Source organism: Nymphaea colorata, chromosome 3 (genome assembly GCF_008831285.2).
Source record: "Nymphaea colorata isolate Beijing-Zhang1983 chromosome 3, ASM883128v2, whole genome shotgun sequence".
NCBI lineage: Eukaryota > Viridiplantae > Streptophyta > Magnoliopsida > Nymphaeales > Nymphaeaceae > Nymphaea > Nymphaea colorata.
In genome coordinates, this window is record NC_045140.1 from 775,803 (window position 1) to 793,875 (window position 18,073).

General features: G+C 40.0%; 2 protein-coding genes across 8 annotated transcripts in view; one reads left to right on the plus strand and one right to left on the minus strand.

Annotated features, from left to right (window-relative positions):
- LOC116250235 (BAG-associated GRAM protein 1) overlaps nt 1-3,206 on the plus strand; it is a 34,536-nt gene extending 31,330 nt beyond the window's left edge. Inside the window, exons 14-18 of one of the 7 annotated variants that reach the window (XM_050076606.1) lie at nt 1,068-1,214; nt 1,306-1,359; nt 2,316-2,376; nt 2,461-2,522; nt 2,848-3,203. In XM_050076606.1, coding sequence (XP_049932563.1) covers nt 1,068-1,214; nt 1,306-1,359; nt 2,316-2,376; nt 2,461-2,522; nt 2,848-2,958 — 435 coding nt within the window. In that variant the 3' untranslated portion in view covers nt 2,959-3,203. Of the gene's footprint in view, nt 1-1,067; nt 1,215-1,305; nt 1,360-2,315; nt 2,377-2,460; nt 2,523-2,847 lie in introns of all 7 variants that reach the window. The other 6 variants (XM_050076603.1, XM_050076604.1, XM_050076608.1 and 3 more) reach the window with 6 other exon arrangements.
- Nucleotides 3,207-13,974: 10,768 nt separating this feature from the next.
- LOC116251649 (E3 ubiquitin-protein ligase AIRP2-like) lies at nt 13,975-17,057 on the minus strand. The gene is made up of 5 exons (XM_031626031.2): nt 16,663-17,057; nt 14,998-15,148; nt 14,842-14,908; nt 14,448-14,682; nt 13,975-14,358 (listed from the first exon to the last, which is right to left on the minus strand). The coding sequence occupies exons 1-5, from the start codon at nt 16,743-16,745 to the stop codon at nt 14,151-14,153; spliced, it is 744 nt and encodes a 247-aa protein (XP_031481891.1). The 5' UTR covers nt 16,746-17,057; the 3' UTR covers nt 13,975-14,150.
- Between the last annotated feature and the right edge of the window lie 1,016 nt (nt 17,058-18,073).

Consider the following 18,073-nt stretch of genomic DNA (forward strand, 5'->3'; position numbering starts at 1 on the left):
CTTCCTCCTGATCGGCGTCATCCCCCTCGTCTCCACACTCCGCGAACACCGAATTTTCCGGCTCAGGAGACATGCCGGAATGCGGTTCGGGTGCCAGAAGGAGTCCAGATTCTTGCCCGCCGGTACATTGCACGAGGACTTCGGGCGCCGCGGGAAGCTGGTCCGAGGCGGTTCGGGAGGGTGGTGGTTGCGAGTAGTTGGGTGGCGGAGGACCGGTGGAGGATCGAACAGGGCCGGCTGTATTCCGTCGACTGCGCCGGCGTCCAGATCGGTTCATCCTTGTGGTGCAACCCCTACGCCCGAATGGATCGTTGGTTTTGTCTTCATTGGGAACGGATTTTGTTTCCTGAATGATAGTAGATTTGGTGGGGAGCTGGGAGAATATATATATATATATATATATATATATATATTCTGTTTATTGGGCATGGAAAATCTTTTTTTAATCATTGGCTTGGTTACTGTTGCTCAAGTATCAGATGCACTATTTGGCTGTGCCATCATATACAATACCACTTCTCCTTACGTTTGGCTAATGATCTATGTTTGCTGAGTTGTGGGGTTTATCCATGTAGATGATTCATGGGGCTAGCATGACTTTTGAATGTTGGGGATCAGTTAGTGCCTTCTCTCTCTCTCTCTCAAGTGACAAAAGATTCATTTTATTCATCAAAAAGCCAGATTCAGTTAATGCCTTGTCCTTAAGCTGCTTCTTGCTGGGGATGTGGCTTTGATGTGCGAAGTTGATGATTGTTAAGGTCTTTGTCATCCTATTTCTGAAAAACAATTATGTTTCATGTTGCTTGTGACCACTTCTTTTCATGGTGTATAAACACAGAAACATCATTTGTCCAGTCAGTTTGCAGGGACATTAACAGATTTATTAATTTTTGTATACATGTGCACGTTCTCTCATGCTCTCTCTCTCTCTCTCTCTCTCTCACACACACACACACACGCAAAGCACAAGGACCATCTCATGGTGAAGACACAGACTATTTATGTTATGGAAACCGTAGCTTTCTCTGTTGCATACCATGCCTAAGGTGCTGCTTCTGGATCTGCAGATTGGCCCATGGCACACTGCCAATCAATACACGGGACAGGTGAGAGAGATAACATTCAGATCAGTTTGCAATAGTCCGATGTGTCCTCCAGATACAGCTATGACTGAATGGCAGCATGCCATTCTGTCGACTAATAACATGAACCTGGTATTTACTGATCATATACCCTTTTAGGCTCTTTCAGAATGTTGCCTGTACTATCTTTTTCTGAACTGTTAACAATTTCTTGCTTAATCAGGTATTTGAGTCGGTGCAACAGGCGCATGACGTGCCTTTTGGATCATACTTCGAAGTAATGTCTTACTTCAAAGCTTTTTTATCTGTTTTTTGGTCTATAAAGTTCTTTTTTTTTTCTCTCACTATGATGCCTAAAGTCTAAGCAATTTACGTTTTTAAGTTTAGGTTTGTAATTCTTACTGACATACAAACAAAGATAGAAGTAAAGGGTATTTGCGTAAGGGTTAAATTCATCATGTCCGAGACCAGTTTCTTGAAATTCAGGAAACCTGCATTCTTTAAGATCTCTCTATGAACCCTTGTAAATGGAGAGGATCATAGTCCCACCAGGTTAGAGATAAGAAGAACATTATCTGAAATAGATTTGGGTGGAATCATTGTTTAGCTTCAGTTCTTTATAGCCTTGTTATGCCCTCTTTTGTTGCACAAAAAACATGTAGGAACATTCCTTTAATTCCCTCTGTTAGGATTGGATGGCTTGTTTGGAATAAGAAGCAACCCAACCTCTTCATCCTCATCCATAACTGATTCATGTAGCCAGAAAATTGTGCATATCCTACTGGCACCTGAAGAGATTTATCTTGTCACCTTCACCTTACAAAGGAAAAATTTATGTCTTCAAGAAGGGAAGATGATAGTGACAAGGGAACATGCATATAGTCTGCAAACCCTATATGATGTGTGTGTGTGTGTGTGTGTGTGTGTGATGTTGACAAGTAGTTGATTAAACGTTTTGATAGAAGACAAAAGATAATCATGCAAAATTTTTAAAGTATTTAAATGAAAACAATATCGGAGTTCGTCAAAGTTGACTGATTGGAAATGGGCACTGACTGGGATGTCTGCGCCCAGTATTGGGCTTTTATGTTCGCTGAGCCATGTTCTGGACAGCACCCAAGTCCTCAAGCAGGTGCCACAGCCTTCTTGGCATGTTTATGTCTTTAGCTGTGTATTCATGTCTGTCATTTTTATTAAGAAGCACCAGGATGCTGAAACTGATATGTGTGTCAGGTACATTCGAAGTGGGTCTTAGAAACAAAGTCAGACTCTGGCATTCTGGCCATCAAAGTTGGTATGTGCAACCTGTCTGGGAATTTCCCTTCTTCATTCCTTTTTCCATTCAAGAGTTAAAAAACTTGAAATGAAATACTTTCAGGTGCACATTTTAAGAAATGGTGTGTGATGCAGTCGAAGATAAAAAATAGTGCTGTCCATGAGGTAAGCAGCAACTGTTCAGCCACCAACAAATTTATATGGTGGGCGTAGTTCAACTGCCTTTATTATGTTTCAACCTCTCATCGCTCAATCAGAACTTTCTTTCTTGTTCATAACTTCACTTTTGAGTGAGAATAAATGGTAAAGGTGGAAAGTGCTTGTTTGACATTGGATATTTTCTCGTTCTAGTAGACTTTCTCAAGCAAGTCCTCAACTAGACTATAACCTTTCTTCAGTTGAGCTCAAACTCTTGCTCACTAGGACAGACTTGTTTTACAGAGTTTGTCTTCTCCTGCCCTCAACTGATGTGTTAGTCAATCCCGTGCAGTACAAAAAAGAAGCAGAGCTGATGTTAGAAGTGGCACGGGAGTATCTGAAGTCTTTGACTTCCAGGGAAGGTTTGAACGGCATTTCCAGTGAAGGCGACCCAAATACCTGATTCTGTAAAGATTAAGAGCAAAAGCTTATTCCGTCTACACAGGCAATCTTTCTGCCTGTCCCCTCTGCTGGAAGTAGCTTGCTGTTTGTAGTATTTTTCAGGGGATGTGCATCTAGACGTGCCTTTCATGGTTCCATTTGGAACTTGATAAGGTTGGAATTTTGTATTTTTACTGGCCTTGCCCTTCCTGTAAAAACATTATAGTGATGTCATATAATGAACCAATAATTAGAAATACTATTCAGAAATGCTGTTGCCACCGTCTCTTTCACTTCTCATGTTCAAGTTCTTCAGTTTCTACTAAGTCTTTAGGTTCACTCACACTTATCCATATCCTTTAGAAAGATTAAATGCATCCTATCAGTTCTATCGGGGCTCTGTTCATTTTTATGGGAGCTGGCGTCTGGGAGTTGGCCAAACTTCAGAAGTTTTGAACACTGCAGGGATTGCTAGTTAAGATCAGAGGATCGCTCCCACTCTACCTCTAGTTTGGTAAGCAGAGAGAGAGAAAGAGATCACTAAGGGTCTAGAGAGAAACATCGGAAGTTGAACGTGCAAAAAATATAGGCAAAATTAAAGAGGATTAGAAAGAGCTGAACTGCATGACATGAGGTACGAGCAATAACCCAAGCCAATTGACAGCTGGTTAAGGTTCCCCTCCCTTTTATTTCAATAAAATGATATTTACAGGCTAAGAAAAAAAAAGGAGGATGTATAAAAAATGTTGTGCATCATAACAAAAAAAAGAAGCAATACCGGCGAGCACACAAATGTTATCCAATTCAATGTGACTTTTACTTTTTTGTTGAATCCAATTCTTTTTTACTCGTACTTGGACAAAATTTCAAACATCTCAAACAAAAAATATGCCGAATATTTGAAGGACTATTACCAAAAGCGTGCTCGAGTTTTAGGATTTACGTTTAACAAGTTGACTTGATTGCAAAAAAAAAAAAACAAATCTGTTGAATGAAAATGTGAGTGTTGATGTTTATACCATTAAAAGTTGGGTCAGCTCCAGATTTGATCTGTAAAAGTTTAGTCTCTCTGTGATCTCTCTCATTCAATCAAGTTTTCAGATTTGGAGGCAAATTAACAAGCTGGCGTCTGGTCGACCATGGTCTTTCCGTTGTTGGAAGTGTTGTCGTGATCCGAATCCTCATCTCCTTCCTTTTCTTTCTGCACGCTCCTATCACCCCTGCTCAACATTTTCGGGTGGTAATGCATGCATCAGTATTATAAAGGAAAGAAAATTTATCCCCAGAAAAACTCGGCCAAGACAAAATCTCCCCGCTTTTTAATCTTTTTAGGCTTTCTTAAAAGATGGAAAATATCAGTACATATAAAAATTTATAGACTGGTCACTAAACGATATCGGGTGTTTGGAAATTGCCTTTTTTTTTTTTTTTTTTTTTTTATAGTTCAAGGCTGCTTAAGGACTTAGTTTAAAGACTTAATCAGTTGGTCTACCATTTGCAGTCAAGAAGAGTAGCGCCCCACCTGAACTGAACTAATTGATACATTTGCAGCCCACCAACTTTACCAGCTATACTTTAAGAGACAAACTTTTGAAAAATACACTTAGAGGATTAGAGACAATTGATACACTTAATTTTATATACTGTTCCTTCCTCTTTAAAATATGAAGTTGCAGGTCTATGTAAACTCCTATTGTTCTCTCCATATATAAAATTTGCATTCATATTTTTTTAGTTTTAGCAATTGAAGAGAGGTCGTTACTTTCGAAACTTAAAATCTGGTTTTCGAAATCTTGGCACCACATGTACTTAACCTTATAAAATTTCGCCCGAAATTATGAAAAATCTAACGATCGGAACGCTTGCCTGCAACGGGGACACCTCCCTGCTTCTTGGAACTCCGCCATCTCGTAGTCGTCGAAGATCGCCATTACCTCTTTCTTGGCCTTGTCTTTCAAGCCAGAAAGATGCAGTCCCGAGTACGTCCTTTCGAGCTCTTCCACCCTGCGCGTCCACGGCCTTCCGAACTTCGGCAGCTTCTCCGGCAAGAGGCACGATATCGCCTTGTACCTGAACGACCACTCAAGAAAGAAGCAAGAAAGCAAGCGTAAGAATTGTTCGAGAATGACGGAAAGTGTCGACAGATTGAAAGAAGGGAAGATGGCCGTCACTTGTTAAGACAACATGGAAGATATCTGTAAAAAGACGAAGAAAAGAAAGAAACTGACGAGTCCTTGAGGTCCTGGAACGTGGCCAGTCCGGTTTCATCTAGCACGTTGTACTGGGGAATGCGCAGAGACATCTCCAGTTGAATGTGCCTGACTTTTTTCACCTGCCACAAACTGTCCCGGGTTTTATCAGATAGCAGCTCTTAAGGCCAATCATTCTCGGCCGTCGGACGGTCGCCGGAGAAATTGAGAAAATTTGAAGAACGCCAACCAAGAAATATATGGACTGCTTACACAGATTCGATCGTGAGGAGCATCGTTTCGTCTTCGACGCTCATGCATTGCCATCCCGATGCCCTGTCCTCGGCTTCGTCTTGCCCTCCTCGGTTCCATTCATGTATCCGGAGACACGGCTCGGCGATCGTCTCCCTCAGTCGACTCAGCGCGGCAGGGAGGTCATGGAGTGGCGGGGCTTCCTCCTGATCGGCGCCCTCCGCCTCGTCTCTCCCTTCCGCGGACACCGAATTTTCTGTCTCGGGAGACACGCCGGAATGCGGTTCTGGTGCAGGAGGGAGTCCGGAGTCTTGCCTGTCGGTGCATGGCACGAGGACTTGGGGCTCCGCGGGAAGCGGTTTCGAGGCGGGTCGACGGTATGGTGGTACTGAGTAGTTGGGTGGCGGAGGAGGTGGCCTGCGTGGCGGAGGTGAAGGTGGAGCCGCGGCGGATGGGACAGTGACCGCTGGATTCCGCCGGCGTCTGGATCGGCCCATGCTTGTAATGCGACGTCGACGCTCGAATGGAGCCTCAAGTCTTGTTTTGTCATCATGGACGGATCCGTTTCCTAAATGCCAGTTGATTCGGATATCCGATTTGGGTTCATTTTTTGGTTTCGAAATCAGGCGTCATAAGTCCTACTTATGGCGGAGCCACATGGTGACTGGTGTGGGCAACTGCCCACACCAGCTTCACAAACGTTATTTGCTTTTACATTACCAATTTGATACTAAATTGATATATTTTTACTGTTCATATATATACAGGTGCTTCTAAAATTATAAATCTTGTTAAATTAGTGCCCACACCAGTCAAAATTCTTGGCTTCGCCATCCGCCTAAATCCAACTTAAAGTTACAATTCCGGCGAGTGGAAGGAAGGATGAAGCGTCCTTTTTCCGTAACTTTCTTTCATTGTTGAAATCCAATTATGTTTTTAGATCTTAGTGCATTCGTAATACACTCATCAACTAAAGTATTGCATTACCATCGTTAAATTTAACCTCACGCCGGTGCATCAGTCCGACCATCTACGCTACTGCCCTTAGTGCCCATTGTAATTGAAGTTTTCTTTTTCAAGAAAATCATGAAGAGATGTTACAAATGAAAGTGAAAGATGCATGTTTACCTTCTCATTAATCCCATGTTCATAGTCGGATTTAAATTCAGTCAACAAATGGAACTCCAATCAGTTGAATTTTTATCATAACCCATTAATCCCATGTTCATATATTGGGGTTTGAATTCAGATTCAAAAGGGAATGTATTCTATCTGAATCTCAATTTTAAATTTGAAATCTAAATCCAATCCACATCAGACTTTTAAGTGCGTGACTGAATATAAATCTCACTTTTAAATCTACCATTGATTTGGAGCCATGTTGTTATATGTTAAGAGCTAAGATTCCCCCGCATAAAAGACAGAATTGGCTTGGAATCTATTTGATGGAGGCCTCAAGTCTTGAGAATTAAATTTTATATATTAAATTTTTCAAAATTTTTAGTTTAGCCCCCATAAAACTTCTGAAGAAATAGGCGTTGACCATGTTAAAGATTTTCAAAAAAATTATTATGCAATTGTGAACATTGTATAATAACAGGCTGCCCACACAGCTGATAAATTTCATCTTAACAAAAAAAAAAAACAGATCAAACAAGAGGGCACCAAGCATTGGCTTTTGAGTTTTTAAATATGAAAAATCATTACAAGCATGTCATCGATGCACCCAATAATATAATAAACAATTGCTCGAAAGGCAGTGGCAGAGATGCATCTAATAAAAAACTTCAGGTTAATTCAATATTTGATTTGAAATTAATTCACCACTAAGCGCATGGATGAAAACATATTTAAGCAAGACACATATTTTGTTTAACAAGTTGAATTAACTGATAAAAGTCTGTTGAATGAAATGGGAGTGTTCATGTTTATACCATTAAAAGTTAGGCAAAGCTCCAGGTTTATGTACAAATTTAAGACAAGCTCGCATCTGGTTCGATCGATCGGCCATGGTTCTTCCATTGTTCATCTGATTTCTTCACTTTCTTGCCACAATGACAGTACCTGTTCAATACTGGTGATTGAATGCCATGAATACCTTATGTATATGAAAAGGAAAGTCATGTATATAGCCCATAATTTATTCATACAAAACCTCAGCCGAATCAGCTTTTTAGGAGGGCTGGGTGATATGTTTAACAGTAAGAGTGGGGCCAGAAATTTTTCATTAGAATAGCTAAATAATAGTTTCAAAATTGTAACAAGCATCAAAATATAATTTTTCAAAATTTTTATATTATATAACCTAAATGATTTTTTTTAAATTATATGTAAAATTTTCAAAGATAATTTTACTAAGTTAGCCCATAAATATTTGATTTCTTATCTAGGCTCAAATTCTTGTTGGTAATGTTAGACAAAGGCGCCAGGCTGTTAAAGCATGATCTTTTGAGGCAAGAAAACATTCTGCATTCTGGAAAAGAATAGTTCATTATAAGCAACCAAAAAAAAAAAAAAAAGTTTGCATGCTTCCTTTTTAATATAATAAGCTGCAAGTAGTTCTACCATATACATAAATTCATATTGTACATATTCTACAGATATATGTTTATAGTCATAATATATCATGTTTATATTCATAATATCCTATAAAAATGTAAGTTTAGCCATTAACAAAGGCAGTTCAATTTGGAATTCTAATGTAAGAATGAACATGTAGCCAGACGTTGGCACCCTGTGCATTTAATTTTAAGCAATATATCTGAAATTTAACCGCTTATATATCGGCCATGGAAAATCTATCGATATAAATGCTTACCTTTGACGGTGAGGTCCTTCCTTGCCATGATGGTGCTTCAGCTCCGGTGTCGAGTTGAGAATCTTCAATGCCTCATTCTGGGCCTCGACTTTCAAGTCGGAGAGATGCAGTTCCATGTACGTCTCCTCGAGCAATTCCGCCCTTGGCGTCCACGGCCTTCCCGGCGCCGGCAGCTTCTCCGGCAAGAGGTTCGATAGCCCCCTGTACCTAAACAACCATTCAAGATTGTTCGTGAGCAACGGACAATGTGGAGAGATAGAAGAAAGGAAGATGGTAGTTGAGAGAAGATAGAAACTGACGATTCCTTGAACGCCTTGTACGTGTCTCCGGTTTGACTTCTCACGTCTTCCTGGGAGACGCGCAGAAGCCAAATTTTCTTATCCTGCCACAATCTGTCGCTGGCTTGATCAGAAACCGGCTTTTCCGGTGAATTTCTCGGCCATACGAAGGACGGAGAGAATCCTGAGCTAATTTGAAGAACACCAACCAAAGAAATATGTGGATTGCTTACATCGCTTCCGTCGAGAGGATCAATTTGTCGTCATTGACGCTCATGCATTGCGCTCCCGATGCCCTCTCCTCGGCTTCATCTTGCGCTCCTCTGTTACACTCATCTTTCCTGAGACATGGCTCCGCGATCCTCTCCCTCAGTGGACTCAGCACGGCGGCGAGGTCACCGAGTCGCGGTGCTTCCTCCTGATCGGCGTCATCCCCCTCGTCTCCACACTCCGCGAACACCGAATTTTCCGGCTCAGGAGACATGCCGGAATGCTGTTCGGGTGCCAGAAGGAGTCCAGATTCTTGCCCGCCGGTACATGGCACGAGGACTTCGGGCGCCGCGGGAAGCTGGTCCGAGGCGGTTCGGAAGGGTGGTGGTAGCGAGTAGTTGGGTGGCGGAGCTGGAGGTGGTGCGGTGGGGGACCGAACAGGGCCGGCTGTATTCCGTCGACTGCGCCGGCGTCCAGATCGGTTCATCCTAGTGATGCAACCCCTGCGCTCGAATGGATCGTTGTTTTGTCTTCATTGGGAACGGATTTGTTTCCTGAATGATAGTAGATTTGGATATGTCATTTGGATCCAAATTTTTGGATCAGAAATAAACTGTCACTGGTTACATTATAAGGATGTCAACAGATAGATTCGAATATAATATATTCCTTATTTTATTTGCCTAACAAGACGAAATGGAAAAAGTCTGTCTCTTATTTGAATCCCATGTTTAAGATCTATATTCGATCCATATCTGACTTCCAAATTCACAACCGGATCCAATCCGACTTTTAGATACGCAACCAAATCCGAACTGTAACATTCATTTAGCGCTTAAGCCCAATCTGACTTCTTCATCGGATATTGAGTTTTTTTTAGACATTTGACCTTTTTTAAGAAAATCCATCCAATAATATCCACTTCAAATCAATTCTATAAATGAGTGGCGAATTCCAAAAGAAATAAATGAATGAGAAGCACATGAAATCAAATATGTCCTAATAAAAAAATCTTTTAAAAGAAAAAAAAAAGTCGGTAAATTGCCAAATTGCTATCTTGAACACATGTAATATTGCATATTAGAGCCCGAGTATGCCAACCGGGGTACATCATACCAGTCTTCTACATGCTCACCTACCGGACCAGTTATGCTACTTAAGTACTTAACCTATGAAGTGGCAACAACATCAAAACTTACTTTTTGGTCTGAAAAAAAAAACACACCTCATTTGATTCATCAACATAAATTCAAAAAAGTTATGTAGAAGATAAATAAATTATAAGATCAAGTTCAAGCATGTGGAGAGTAGTAGTTCTGGACCCTGAAGGCAAGTGGGGAGGGGTTGTTTGAGCTGTTTTTTCAAGCAGTGGAAGAATTAAGTCTTTATCATTGTCCGAAATATCAAATATCAAAATCACTGAACTTATTGAAATGTCTAGATAATAACACATTTACGTCAAGATTACAAAACTCTAAATACATCTTCAACAAAACAAGAGGTGTCGTCTATTGGACTGATCTGAAAATAAACATGCTGCATGTAGGCCTTGCATCGGGTCAGCCCGGCCCCATAAGGGTTGGGCTTGAGCCGGGCCACAGCTTGTAACTGCAGCCTAAGCCCAACCCGACACCAAAACCTGAGCCTGGCTCGGTCCGGTTAAAATAAAAATATATATGCTAAAATGTAAAATAATACATAAATATAATTAATCATAATAAAATATATATTATTATAAAAAAATAATATTAAAAACATATCAAGCCCAATCGGGCCAACCCGGGACAGCCTGGTATGTTTTTGTTTAGCCGGAACCTAGGCCCGATCGAGCTTGATGCCCAGCCTTAATTGCATGTACTTTATAGGTTCGTAACTATTAAACAATCAACTCAACTACATAATAGTGATGACTGCAGTCCACCGATCTACATATGTTTAACTTCACTTCATGTATGCATGATTTCATCAAGCATTTCCACGTTTTAGATTGATTGGAATTATACTTTGAAAGCAATTTTAGAAGTAAAACCAAAAGTTTAGATCATTCCTGTTGGGTTTAGCACCTAAAGGTTTGTCGCTTACCTGTTTCTCTCTCTCTCTCTTTCTCTCTCTCTCTCTCTCTCTCTGCTATATATATATATATATATATATATATATATATATATATATGAACTATAACATGTCTTTATTGTCTGATGTTTACAGAGCCTTTTTTTTTTTTTTTGCATTATAGGACAAGTAACGTTATAGGCTTATAACCTTTTGGCTTGAATTCAGAAGATACATTCAAATACAGATATATATTTGGATCTAACGATAGTGTTCTTGGAATTCAACGTTATCAGATCAAGATCCGATCTCGCTTAAATCGTTATTGCTACAAACTGAGACAGAGTCTAAAACCTTTTTATCTAACAAATCGAAGCCACTCACATGCAAAGGTGAAAGTAGAAGACAATGGGTGCAATGAAGTAGAAAGTGGGAGCTCCAGCAAAAACTCCTAATTTAGATCTCGTCAAATCTTAGTGGGTGTTTGATTCACGTTCCTAGAACAGTGGCGATAAGCACGTCCCATTCTGCTGTTCTTGGAACAGGGTTAATGTGTAGTGTCTTCACGGAACAAGCAATGAATTATTCTGGCATCTGCATAATCTGAGACAGTGACATGTTTTCTTGTTGTCATGTGTTGGCATAGGTTGGAACAGGTGAAGCCTCTGGAGGCGTTTGATTGCTTGGAATTTGAAATCTATAGTTCTGATGTGATATGCTTTTGCTAGTGTTGCAAAACTCATGGTTCACTAAACCAAGGATTTTAGGTAGATAGTTAGGATAAAATCTTTATTCTTGATTGAGAAAATTTTGGTTTAATATTTAAGGGTGGAGGGTCAGCTCATATATTCACGGCTTAATCCTTGTGATTTTAGATCAGAAGCAATCAAACGTCCCCTAAGTTCCTGTTTATTGAGCCATGAGAAAGCAAGATCAATGTCCTCCTTTCTCCCTGAGACGTGAGAGAGAAGGCTTCAAAGCCTTCTTTTCTGTTGCTGAGATGCAAGGAAGGGGCAGGCTTTGAGGTTGTCTCTCACAGTTTTGTTACTGCATCTTGCGGAACCATCAACAATGAATCCAGCTTTTGAGTTATTTAAGAGGCTGTTTGGCGATGAAAACAGTTTGTAACTGTTTCATAAATATGATTCAAAAATTGAGACAGATTCATGAAACATTATTTGAAGTGTTTCATAAATCTGTCTCAATCTTTATGACAGATTCATAGAGTAGCTATAAATTGTTTTCATTGCCAAGCAAGCTCTAAGGGGTTTATGGAATACTATCATTGTTGTTTTCTGAATCAACTTCAATCTTTTGAGCAAATTCATGAGACACGAGATATATAAAAGAAGTAAATAAATATATAAACTGAATGGTGTTTCTAGAGTTTTGGCATGTCAATATGTATTAAGCCAGGAATCACTTGATTTTGACCCTTCTTGTCGAGTGCCACTGGTTTTATACTTGGGAAGTCCCAATCACGCTGGTGAGAGGACAGACTCCAGCTTATCTTGGTTTTCAGCACCATCGGAACTCAGGACTTTTTGTCCGGACCTTGAGTTGAAAGGCTGCTCACAGTTTTGGTTTGTCAGATGGTTTGCACATACAGAGCAATCCATCCGGCTGTGTGGACAGTTAGCTTCTTAATTTTTTTTCATTTTTACATTAAGATTGTTTAATATTTACTTTCCTGAATGTGCAGGAATCCCAAACTTTAAAGCAGTCCTAGATCCAAGAGGTATGAGAAAGAGGGGAAAGCTTCGGCCGGTTTTTATAAGCCGCAATCCTCCTGTTCACACAAAATATGGGAGAGTTGACTTAGGAATCACCTGAGTTGGCTCAAAGTCAATTCTCTCATTGGGCCATGAGTCAGGACTCAAGTGAATTAGCACCAAAACTCAAGCAACTCAGCCAAAAATCGGCTAACTTACTAAATTGGTAGCTTACATCAGAACCGCGGATTGGAATCACTTGGGTTTGGGTATTGACTGTTTTTAAGATGTAAAACATTCATCTTTGATTCTCAAGTTCTTAACCATCTTTTGTATGTATCTTTCTCTCATGAAAGCTTTTATCAACCATGAAGAATCAGGTGGTTGGTATAACAGAGAGAGTGAAAGAGGAGGAGAGAGAGAGATAACTTCTTGATAAATACAAGCTATGCAAGTATTCTTAGCTTCATGGTTAAAGTCGTTTTCTGGGTTTGCCAACTATACAAAATAACAAAATATCTATAAAATTGTTGTTTTTCTCCTTTCAACTTTTCTTTTTTATTTGCCAACTAAAAACACCTTGCTTACCCATTAGTCGTCTTCAACCTGGCCCAACCACAACGGACCAGGGGAAGCAGGCCACAACGTGCCAGAGACATGCAATAAAACGTGAGCACCTCCATGCTTACCATGCTGGTTGCCTCCCTCATCTATAGGAAAGCCGCCGCCGCCGACTCTTCCAGGCGCTACAGTTGAGACCTCCTTCAACTTGGAAGCATCATCCTAGCGCGCCCTCGTGCAGCTGTGTGCTCCAACCACTTGTGAGCAAAGGCACAATTGGCACAATCATATGAGTGAGGTCTCTTTAACTTCTAAACGCTTAAATGGTTGAGCTGGACCATACAACAACTGACCACCACAAGATAATTCACTCACTCAAAAGTTCAAGGCAAAGCAACCGCTATTTGTCTGGTGTACAAGGAAGATGCGGAGGCTTTATCAAGCAGTCGACGTGGGGGAAGACAATCCAGAATGCCGGCAGTCGCATTCAACAGACATAGATGCCAAACCAAAACTGAGTACTGTTGTTTTCATGCAATCTAGGTTAGGAATAAACACGAGAATTTCGTCTCGTGTTTATATATATATATATATATATGTGTGTGTGTGTGTGTGTGTGTGTGTGTGTGTGTGTGCGTGCAGGTAACTACCAGAACCATCCGTACCATTTAGGCTGTCGAACGTTAAGTACATTTAACAGTGAAAATTAAGTTGAAAAATATAGAAGCTAAACTATTTTAAGAATCTGGCTATGCTGGTTTAAACTGCAATACCTATGGTCACCTAGAATCACTCCATGGGTAGGACGACCTATAACACTAACTCACTTGTAACATTTCTAGACAAGTTTGAATGATTAAGAAAAAGGAGAAAAATCTAGGCAAATGGTGCATATGTTCTTGTGTTCAATCAAACATGGCTCAGGCAGGAAGAAAAACAAGGAAAGTGCCAAAGAACTGAGGATTCAGATTTGAGTTAAAAGTGGTTATCCCATTTCATTAAGCTGTTAAAGATACCATAGGTGGCGCAGGGAGGAATGATCTACTCCCTAGGCCCTACCAGATGCTATTTACAGGACGCTGTAGGAACTCCTCGCACTGTACACAAATTTGCCCTCATCTAAGTGATCATAACCCTGTACATAATCATATGGTATAATCATAGACAAAGAATAGGCTCTCGGGCATGATAACGGGAAGCTTTTCTACGTAGACATAGAATTGCCTTAGATTTTCCTGGGCCAGCATTGCAGTATCGATGACTTCTGAGGTGTTGGTCAGAACCCACAGGTCCCTTGAGTTCACTCGTTTCAGGCTGTCCCTACAAAATGGGCAGGACTTAGAGCGCGTGTTCCTGCAAAAGCAGACTTTTGGTGTCAAGCAGAATGGTCCCTGTCAAACGAAAGAACCAAAAAAAGGTGAGGAATTTGAGTTCCATCTGACCAGTCTCTGAAGCATTTGATGCACATCGCATGACCACAATTAGGCAAGACAACCTTGCCACAAGGCTCCATGCAAATCCCACATTCATCTTCCCTTTCCAAGTCCAAATCTGATATCTTCTTTCTATCTTCAATCCTCTTGCGAGTTGATCGTTCTTTAGATTCAGCTTTCAGTTTACTGTCTTCCAATTCCATATAGTCCGCCTCAAGCTGTTGTAGTGAAGGATATATAACAGCTGCAAAGGAGAATCCCATACAGAAGAAGTGTGAAGGGGGAGCATCACTATTTATAAATGGAGAAGAGAACTAGCGAGAAGCATCACATGAAACCATGTCCTTTAAAAGCAAATCAGAGAACAGTGGAAAATTGAAATTAGGATCATTGAGATGCCAACCATAGAATTCCCTCAAGCTAGCTTTCCGTTCCTCTGCAGAAATGGTTGTCTTGCCATCAACATACACCTGTAACCACATTTGCAATTTTAAGTCCCAAAATAGACAATGCATCAGAAGAAAGGAAATGCGAGACAGAGAATGTTCATCTTCCTCACCTTATATATTAGAATGTGAAGTAAGCCTAACCAGCTTGACAAGCTCAAATCCATCCACTTGATGATAAAAAGAAAGATTGGAGCTAGAGGGCTGTAAGACAACCTCATTTGAAGGCAGGCTCCATCAAAATCACTAGGAATAGAAGCAGCCCTGAATGATCCATGAGGAGGGAACTAATTTCAGTATGATGTACCAAATATAGCATAAATGAAATAGTTTACAGCTCAAACAGTCAATATGCTTACATTCTTCTGTTTTCAGTTTTACTTTAGATTAGAACGCTTCTGGCTTATGCAATCCTAGGAAAAGACTGGTGGAAAATAAAAGAAAGTCCTCAACAATAGAAATCAAAGACACCTGTCGTCTTGATAAGTACGAACGGGACCAAAGTTTAAGAGACAGACTGCATTAATCTTTTGTATCAGAATGAACTTAGGTGCTACGGACTACCATCAACTACACAACAAAACCATCTTTTTCATAGAATATGGAAATTATAATAAAGAACATGTTGTAATGTCCATTCTTTCGAGGGAATGAAAAAAATTAGCAACTGATATGCACACGCCATAGTTACTCTTCTAGATTAGAACTAGGCAAGACAATGAAAGATATTTGCAACACCAAATGTCTATATCCTCAGGGACTGACTACAACAGCATACTTTCTACGCTGGCGTTTATCAGTTCCTATAGAAAATGAGAGAAAGATAAAAGAGAGCAAAAACTTGATGGGTGTGTCCAATCATTTTGGTGATCTGAACCTCAAGAAGCCCGAAAATGAGAACCCCAAAAACCAAAGAGAAAAGATAAGAAGAAAGTGACACCACTGATGTTGAGGATACGTTTATCCCCTTTTCACTTGAACCAACAGATACGCACATGCGAATGGAGGCAAATTTACATTAAGACAAGTAGGAAAAAAAAAAATCGAAGACATATTGCTCAAGTCACAATTCCAAAATTAGTCCGGTAAAATAACAAATAATGAAGAAAAAATGTCCAAAAGCATACATAAACCAAAATTGCAAAGATACAACAAGGAAAAACCGGGCGACAAGCAAGACTTCAGCTCTCCTTCTGATGTTTTAGGAGATTATAAGAACAAAAATGCAAATTTTGTATACTTCTGAAAGAGAATAAGGACACGAAACGAAGCATAGTCCAAATAGAAGTAAGACAGTGCATCTCCATTCTCTTCTTTTTCCATGTTAGAAGAAAAACAAGAGAACTCCGCCAAGATTATTCATTTGAAAAAGGAAACGAAAGTAAAGAATATCCACTTCATAAAAAGGGTTTGAACACACAAACAAGCGGCGAACCAGAAAATCGAAAACGGAACATAAACAGAAAAGAATCGCAGAAAAGCAATTGATAGGCCATTCAGTTTTCTGCTTTTCAAGGTAAACACCATTGCCCACGACTAGAGGACTAAAAAAAAGGGTCAGCACAGAGGCCGAGTTCATTAAGAGCGTCTGGAAACACGAACAGTCGGAGAACCAGAAAACCGAAACATGAACAACAAACAGGACAGAATCCCAAACGGGCAAAGGCAATTGATGGGTCGCATAGTTTTCTGCTTTTCAAGGATAAACATCATTGCCCACCACGACTAAGGACTAAAAAACATTCAGGACACAGAGAGAGAAGAGGGGAGAGAGTCACAAGGTATTGGCGTGTTGGATATCCGCCTCCAAAGCCTTGAGAGATTCCTTGTAAGATGGCTTCTGCTGAAGTTTCTGCAACATCTTCCTCCTGCCCTTCAACAGAAAAAACTGAGGACTTCAAAGAGAGAGAAGGAGGGAAGTTGACAGGGGGAAAGAGAGAGAAGGACGATAAAAACGGCAGAATGCAGATGGAACGGATTGCGAGAAGAGAAGGCGGTTTCTAGGGGAAGAGAGAAAAAAGAGAAAAGGAATAATTCTAGAAAGAGAAGGAACAGTCTAGTCTGAGGAACAGGGGAAGGAAAAAGAAAGGGATGGCTTTTAGTAAGCCTCTTGGCGCTGCCTTCTCCCTCGCCTTTGCCCTCCCTCCCTGCGCAGCATCACCTTTTCTCTTTTTTCTCCCTCAAACTTTTCTCTTCTTTGTTGGGGGTTGCAGAAAAACGTTTTTGTGAGGAAGCGTATCGGTCGATACGTATACGAATCCGATACAGATGTTTTTTTTTTTTTTATTTCTCAATCAGAATATTTTAAAATAAATTTTTATATAAAAAAAATGAACTACCCATTGTCGATTTCCTACGTTTTCCTATAACATCTATGATGAAATGAATTCTCTTAAATTTGGAAAACACAAGGTGACCACGAGTTTATTTTTCAAGTTACAAAAGTTTACTTTAGCTGGACATTTTCTATGAAAAATATAAATCTTATTAAAATTTTAACTATAAAAAATGGTAGGGAATAATTATTTTATTATTTTTAATTGTTTAATCGGCATCATATCCGATCCTGCCCCACTAAACAACAGATAGTTTGACAAGATCATTATTTTAAGGCAAGTTGTTCCCAAAACACGGAAAAAGAAAAAATATCTCTTTCCTCCCATTCTGCTGCCTTAGCGTAAAAGTTAAAAGTCTTTAAAATCTGTGCAATCATTTTTTCATGCATTAAAAAACACTAAAATGCTTATTTTTGTAGAATAAAATAAAATGAAAAATCTTAAAAAATAATTTAAAGAAATAGAAAACGACGAATCGGTTTGCTATCGATTTCCTTAGTCGATCAAACTGAAACGAACCGGTTTGCTATCGATTTTGCTTTAACTCGGCCGATTCAAACAGCAAAAAAACGAATCGAAACAGAACCGTGAAAACCACACAGCCTAGCCAAAAAAGGAAGCTTGACTACCTTGTGAGCATGTTTGATTTCCTGGCATTCTGCAAACAAGAACAACAAGGACTTAGGAGCAGAATCGTTCATAGACCGGGGTTTCTTTTTGAGTCAGACCATTTATCATGTTTGGTTTGGTTTCTCTAGTAACAATCATCCATTGTTTGCTGCATTTCACTGTCCGCGGAACATTCTTGTTCCACGGACGGCAAAAGACTATCTTTCTCTACCTGACTTTGTTG

What these genes read in the sequence shown, in the direction of transcription:
- LOC116251649 (XM_031626031.2), bottom strand. Translation starts at nt 16,745, where the DNA reads ATGTTGCAGAAACTTCAGCAGAAGCCATCTTACAAGGAATCTCTCAAG. An exon ending in TTCACATTCTAATATATAAG is followed by an intron (nt 14,909 to 14,997) that starts GTGAGGAAGATG and finishes ATGTGGTTACAG; the next exon opens with GTGTATGTTGATGGCAAGAC. An exon ending in ATCAAATGCTTCAGAGACTG is followed by an intron (nt 14,359 to 14,447) that starts GTCAGATGGAAC and finishes CTGCTTTTGCAG; the next exon opens with GAACACGCGCTCTAAGTCCT.